The sequence below is a fragment of the Canis aureus genome, chromosome 26 (genome assembly GCF_053574225.1).
Source record: "Canis aureus isolate CA01 chromosome 26, VMU_Caureus_v.1.0, whole genome shotgun sequence".
Classification (NCBI taxonomy): domain Eukaryota; kingdom Metazoa; phylum Chordata; class Mammalia; order Carnivora; family Canidae; genus Canis; species Canis aureus.
The window spans coordinates 51,687,893-51,695,181 of record NC_135636.1 but is presented as its reverse complement, the minus strand read 5'-3'; the positions used below and the strand labels follow the sequence as shown (position 1 = coordinate 51,695,181).

Genomic DNA, 7,289 nt, shown 5'->3' with positions numbered 1-7,289 from the left:
CCCGCGCGCGCGCGTCCGCCGGCGCCCCGACGCTGACGCCGTGCGTGGGCACGTACGCCGGGGGCGCCGTGCGCGGCGGGGGAGGGCGCGGGGCGGGGCGCGGCGGCGTCGAGGTGCGCGGGCCGAGCGGCCGTGAGTGTGCGCTTTCCTCGGGCCCCCGCCCGCCGCCGCCGCCGGCATGAGCTACGACCGCGCCATCACCGTCTTCTCGCCCGACGGCCACCTCTTCCAGGTGGAGTACGCGCAGGAGGCCGTGAAGAAGGGCTCGACCGCGGTGAGCGCGCCCGGCGGGGCCCGTCGTGGGGGGGGCGGGGGGCCGGGGCGGGGCGCGGGGGGCACAGCGGGGGCACAGCGGGGGCACAGCGGGGGCGGGGGGCGGGGGGAGGGGGCACAGCGGCGCGGGGGAGGCCGGGGCGGGGCGGCGGGCGGCGGTTCCGGGCGAGCGGCCCCGAGGACGGCCATTTTGCCCCCCCTCCCCCTCCCTCCCCGGCCCCGGGGTCAGGTCCCGCCGTGCGCCCCGCGCCCCCCGACCCTCCGCCCCGCCGCATCTCCCCGATGGCCTTTGGGCCACGGTTCGAAATTTAAATTGGAGCTGCCTTTGCGACACCTGCCGATTTGCTTATTGGTCAAAGCGTGTGGCGGTGTGCGGTTTTTTTTTTTCTTTTCTTTTTTTTTTTGCCGTATTTCTTTTTTATCGCCTGTAGTTTCGGAGATTTGAGGCAGAGCAGAGAAGGTGCACAACTCTGAATTGCGAAGCGTTTTCGTTTCCTGAGTCTCTCCTGGAATTAAAGTCCAAAATGCATCTCGTGAGCTCACTTAGGTTAAAGAGCTCTGGAGGAGGAGCTGCCTGGACCCCCGCCAGCCCCCGGCCCTCCCTCAGGCCGGCCAGGGCGGTTGGCTTGGCTTGATCCTCCCAGGGTTTCAGGGCCTGGTCCCCCCGCATCTCTACCCCCCACCCCCACCCCGGGTCGGGGGGAGATTCCAGCATCATTTAAGACGGGAGAACAAGCCTCAAAGTCTGAAACCCCGCAGACCGGTATTTCTCAACCGTGCAGGGGGTGCAGATTTTGCACCCCAAGGGGCATTTGGCAGAGGGTGGAGACAGTTGTCTCTGCGGGAGACTGTGAGGTGCTACTGGCTGACCTCTAGGGGTAGAGGCGGGCAGGGCAGCCCCACGTGGAGGGACCCGTGGGTCCCAGTGCCCATAGTATGCGGCTGAGAAATCTTGTTGGTCTCCAAGTGTTGTCCCGTTTGTATTTGCTCCTGCCCTTACCCAGGGGTGGGTGGGGTGGTGGTTAACTGGCCACTGGGGATTTTTCCATGTTTTCAGTACATCCTCCTCCTCTACAGTATCAGCTATACACAGCAGTTGGCTTCCGAGGAATAGTGGATACAGTTGTCTTTACCTGATAGCCAATCAGGTCGTCTTCACAGCTGTGCACATCTGTGTGTCACAGTGCGGGAGGGAGCGGGGTGGGCTTTAAAATAATTTCACAACTACAGAGACATTGCTTTCAGAGTACCTGACTTGAATATCAGGGTTTCCGGCTTAAAATCCTTGTATAGTGATTCTTTGATACTATAGTTAGTTATGGAATTGCATATTAAAGAAAATTGTGTATTAGTATGTCCAGGGCACAGGACTGGGCACCCTGGTCATTCATGACACCTGGGCTAGCTCTGCCAGCAGTGGACCAGTATCTGTGATCTACAGGGTGAGGTGTCCACCCTAAGGGTGTTTGCAGGATCCCATTACCATCTGCTTAGTGCTCTGTGCCTGCTGGCAAAACCTCGTACCGTGTCAATTTTTACCGAAGGTTGGCGTGCGAGGAAAGGACATTGTTGTTCTGGGCGTGGAGAAGAAGTCAGTGGCCAAACTGCAGGATGAGAGAACCGTGCGCAAGATCTGTGCGTTGGATGACAATGTCTGCATGGCATTTGCAGGTGCGTCTGGGGCTAGTGCCGTACTTCTCAAAGTCAGTAAAGATCAGTCCCTTGGAGGCTGTCTTGGTGGGTTTGCTCTTGAAAGATATGCAAACTGGGTAAACTAAAATCCTTTAAAAGCAGTGTTTAGATCTCTAAGGAAAAGCTTCACCATGCTTTCTTGGTGGGGTGCCTTCTGGGCCAAAGGGCCATGCTGTTGCCAGCACATGACTGGATCGTAGTTACAGTCTTGGGTCTGATCTGCTTTCCACGGCTGTGGCACCCTGTTGTGGGGGTGTGCGGTGTGCTCTCACTAGTCACATGGCTTCCTATACCCCTCCCTGCACGTCCACTTTAGGAAGGTCTCAGTTCACCTGAGCTACGCTAGAGAATGACTTGCTTTGTCTGAGAAGCTCACAGAGGATCATTCCCGTGTCACCCACCCAGACGAGCTCAGAGCTGGGGGTCAGAGGAATGGTTTGAGGACAGCTCCTATCTGGTCATCTGACCTGGGTCATGCTCGATTGGAGCAGATGAGTCGTGGGTCAGGCAGCTTTCTGTCTGCTGTTGCAGGGCTCACTGCTGACGCGAGGATAGTCATCAACAGGGCCCGAGTGGAGTGCCAGAGCCACCGGCTGACCGTGGAGGACCCAGTCACCGTGGAGTACATCACCCGCTACATCGCCAGTCTGAAGCAGGTGGCGGTCCCCTGCCTGTGGCTGGGCTCTGGTTACAGAGCAGTCACTGCTGTGTCACACAAAGTGTCCTGTTACCGCGTGTAGATGTCTGCATGTGCCACTTTAATGGAGTCAAAACTGCACTGATTTCACACACAGTCCCGATCTTTATTCGTACGAGCATAACTTCATATAGCTTATCCGCTTTGGTGGCACGGGACAGTCCAAATTCGTGTTTCTGGAGGGAAATGGTAGTTTTTGTCTTGATGTGCTGTGTGACTGGTTATCTAGCACTTGGGAGGAGCTGAAAGCCACCCCAGCCCTGTTGTGAAACACTAGTCGTTTTAAAAGCAACCATGTAGCCAGAGGCGCGTCTGTTGTCTGTTGTCAGAGTAGTTCCAGCGGCCCCAGTTGCACTCTGTGATGACTTGTGGTCACAGGTCTACCTTTCAGATCTTTTCAAGAGAAAGACGCACAGGCTCTGGACTGGGCTCACTCATCACTTGCATTGCAGATACCGGAGAGCATCTCCATCCCCTCGGTGAAAGCACAGCTGTTCTGAACATCGTGTGTGTTAGGGTGGGTTCCGGGGGCCTTTTGTGCTAAGACGACAGCACTGACCTGTTCTTTTTCCCACCAGCGCTACACGCAGAGCAATGGGCGTAGGCCGTTTGGCATCTCTGCCCTTATTGTGGGTTTCGACTTTGATGGCACGCCCAGACTCTATCAGACTGACCCCTCGGGGACATACCATGCCTGGAAGGTGAGTCCCTGATAAAACAGAGGGTCTTTGGGTGGTTTTGCCAGTAAAAGAGGTTGTGGAGGCTATTGGAAGGTACTGGGCCTTTGGTGGCTCACAGGTACACAGTTTGTTCCACGATATTTCTGCTGATGTGGGAGCAGAGAAGTCATTAAAGTTGCTGTTTGAGACAAAATTTGAGGAGAGTGAGGTATGGGGATACATGGTGCAAAGTAAGATTACCCATATTTTTTCAGTGATGAAAAAGGATGCCACTCCTGGTAAGGATCAGCACCACTTCCAAAAAGCCCTTTGGGAAAGGAAGCCATGAGGTGGGGCCTGGGATCTCGCACCACCTGCTGCCAGGCTGCCTCACACTGTGACACAGGACTAGGCCCCTGCAGCCATGGCTGTGGCCTTTTTTTTTTTTTTTTTTTTTTTTTTTTTTTTTTAAGCTATGTCACCCAAGTGATGAGTGTTTTGTTTTTGTTTTTTTAAATTTTATTTATTCATAAGGGGGGGTGTGGGCAGAGGGAGAAGCAGGCTCCAGTGGGGAGAGCCCGATCAGAACTCTGGGATCACGCCCTGAGCCAAAGGCAGATGCTCAACCCCTGAGCCACCCAGGCGCTCTGATGGCCATGTTCTTGGGCTGTCTCTGGATTGTCGTGCCTTGTACCATGTCACAAATTTCTGTTTCAGGCCAATGCCATAGGTCGGGGTGCCAAGTCAGTGCGTGAATTTCTGGAGAAGAATTACACTGATGAAGCCATTGAGACTGATGACCTGACCATTAAGCTGGTTATCAAGGCCCTCCTGGAAGTGCGTTTGCATTTGAAATCCGGTCCTTGGGCTGGGGAGAACAGGAGTGGGCAGCTGGTGTACAGGCCACCGGAAGGGAGGCGCTGAGGGCATGCGCGGGGTACTGGGCATTGTGGGCTTGCTCTGGCTGGGCGCTGCTGCAGTGCTGTATCAGCTCCTCCGTGCAGCCAGAGCAATCCAGGACCGGGTCTCAGAGCTCGTCTGAGAGCGCAGATGAGCAGCAGCAGAGGCAGGACGGGAACCACTGGGTGCACTCTGCCGCTCACAGCCCTCACTCCCCTCACTCGGCCTTGCTGAGGCTCCTGCTGCTGCCAAGGTTGGGGAATTAGGGAGTCCTGGGGCCGGGAGTCGTGAGGTGCCTTGGGCTTTGTCAGCACTGCAGAGGTGCTGGTGGGTAAAGCCAGAGAGGCAGACGGGGAGCCAGAAGGCCAGGCTGGGGTCCAGCTGTCGGGGCTCAGTGTGGGGCGGGCTGTGAGCACAGCTGCTCTGTGGAAGAAGGGTCTGCGGTTGGCAGGCAGGGATTGCCACACAGGAAGCTTCAGGGGCTGGGCCCTCAGGGTGACCTGCTCCCTCCCCTCAAGGGGCAGTGTTTGAGGCATTTGCCAGAGCTGCATGGCCTTGAGGGAGGTGTCTGATGTCTTCTTCCTTCCAAGGTGGTTCAGTCTGGTGGCAAAAACATTGAACTGGCTGTTATGAGGCGAGATCAACCCCTCAAGGTAACCACGGAGTTTATTTGCTATCTTTGGCTCTGGAGCATTCCTGGGGGTGGGGGTGCAGGGACCCTGGTCCTGTGGCCCGAGTGCTAGGGGAGAGGCTCTCCCGGCACTGCAGCCCTGCACACTGGCTCCTGCCCTTCAGCTGCCTACAGGGGCTGCCTACAGGCTGCCGTCCTGGTTTCCCTGTAGCAGCAGCTGGGAGGTGCAGGCTGGCTGCAGCCCAGGAGCTCCCTCCCGAGGGTGGCGCTGGTGCTCTGGGGCACTTGTGTGGCTTGGAGGGGAGCTAACCGTAAACTTTCTTTGGTAGATTTTAAATCCTGAAGAAATTGAAAAATATGTTGCTGAAATTGAAAAAGAAAAAGAAGAAAATGAAAAAAAGAAACAAAAGAAAGCATCATGATGATGGAATCTTGTAGTGATTTTTAAATTCAGATCATGGAAGATTCTCAAAAATGATATGTAGGCATTTCCATTCCATTTACTGTCCGTGTGTCCTGCAATAAATTTGTTTGTTGACCTTTTCCTAAGAGCGTCTGTGTGTCGGTGCAATCGTGACAGCTCCGGAGTCTTCCCCTCGCTCTGCATCTCTGCATCTCGGAGTGCTGTCCTCAGCAGGAGCCCGTGTTGTCTCCAGGCTCCAAGGCCCCAGGCCGTGGTGGCGGGCAGGGGAGTCCAAGCAGCTCTAGGACAGCACGCACTGTGACGGGTGTACAGGTGTGTGGCACTTCACACGGACACAGGAAACTCCCAAGTGTGTTTCCTGTAGGGGTTCTAAGCAGCCTGACCTTGTTCCTTCCTCGATCTTCACTCAAGTTCCTAATCACAGAACATCACGGACACAGCACAGAGAGCACTCATTTCAGTGTTTAAATTCAGAATTCTGCAGAGCAGCAGCTGTGTTGAGAACAAGCCCTGTATTTGTAGCAGGATCAAGTCTCCCCCCCCCCCTTTTTTTTTTTAAGATTTTATTTTATTCATCAAAGACAGAAGCAGATACATGACAGGGAGATGCAGGCTCCCTGCGGGAAGCCCGATGCAGGCCTGGATCCCAGGACCCCGGGGTCACGACCTGAGCCAAAGGCAGACGCTCAACCACTGAGACCCCCAGGCGTCCCCGTAGATCAGGTCTTAAAGTTTGTCCTCTCCCCAAGATCCTGGTGCCCACTGCTCCCGGCTTGCTCTTGCTCTGGCCAGAGACGGCCCTGGGTCTCTAGAGGAGACTCGAACCATTCGTCTAAAAGCTGCTTCACGGGAGGCTCTGCTACCAGGCCTGCCTGCTGACAGTCCCCCAGGGGCATAGCACAGATGGGTCTTTGGGGGACCCTTGGACCACCCTCAGGCCAGTTGCCCCTTCCAGCCATGCTGTTAGGATTCCAGGGCTCGGGCAGCTGGGGTGGCTCAGCGGTTTAGTGCCACCTTCAGCCCAGGGCGTGATCCTAGAGACCTGGGATCAAGTCCCACGTCGGGCTCCCTGTGCAGAGCCTGCTTCTGCCTGTGTCTCTGCCTTTCTCTCTCGGTCTCTCAGGAATAAAAGTCTTTAAAAAAAAAAAAAAGGATTCCAGGGCTCTGCTTCCCACCTCAGCCTACAGCGTCTCTTGCTTGGCTCTCCTTGAATGGCACATACATACCGTCTTCTAAAAAGGATGAAAAAGGCCCAGGTAGGTTTTAAGCTGTTTCATAAAATGTGTACTGTCAAAATGCCAGTTTACAATCTTAATAGCACAATTAGTCATCATAGTGGTAAAGGGACTTGACTATATTTAGGCTGGCTGACAGAAATACCTGTCTAGCGCAGCTGCTGAGTCACCTAACTCAGGTTAGAATTAGCGCCCTGGCTACCTGCATATAGCACGTACACTACGGAAGATTTTAACTTCTCACTGGCCAAGGATGTTGGTCTGTGCCCTCCCCTGCCCCCCAAAAGGAAGGTCCCCAAAAACGTGTTGACATTTTGAAACTGAAGGGGCCCTGACACTGTGGGCCGAGTCCCTGCTGCCTGGTCCTGCTCCGGGCCCGACGGAGTCCTGGGCAGACACGGAGGGAGACGAGCCTTAGGTCTCGGACTCTGCTTTTTCAAAGTCCGCCAGAAACCCCTACAGTTGGAACGGGCTGCTTCTACGCACGGTGCTGGGGTGCAGCCTGTGCCAGGCCAGCTCTGGGGAGCTTCTGGAGGCTGCGGTGAAGCAACGGAAGGACCACTTCTAAAGCAGGTTTATCTGTGAACTGAATTTCTAAGACTAGCTTGTGTCCCAAGTGTCTGGAAAGCAGAGCCCTCGACCCGGAGACTGGCCCACACCCTTTCTCCAGGCCAGCCGGGTCGGTCTCCCAAGACCCTACCAGCGTGAGGCCTCAGCCGCCCCTGCCTCACGACGGGCATGTGAAGCAGCACAATCAACACAGCTATTTACTTTCAGA

At 55.5% G+C, this 7,289-nt stretch overlaps 1 protein-coding gene across 1 annotated transcript; it reads left to right on the top strand.

The window, feature by feature from the left end:
- Window positions 1-80: 80 nt before the first annotated feature.
- Window positions 81-5,401, top strand: PSMA7 (proteasome 20S subunit alpha 7). Its single transcript, XM_077873805.1, has 7 exons — window positions 81-274; window positions 1,818-1,944; window positions 2,497-2,621; window positions 3,241-3,363; window positions 4,039-4,158; window positions 4,812-4,874; window positions 5,182-5,401. Exons 1-7 carry the CDS (start codon window positions 179-181, stop codon window positions 5,272-5,274), a joined length of 747 nt encoding a protein of 248 aa, XP_077729931.1. The 5' UTR covers window positions 81-178; the 3' UTR covers window positions 5,275-5,401.
- The last annotated feature ends 1,888 nt before the right edge of the window (window positions 5,402-7,289 follow it).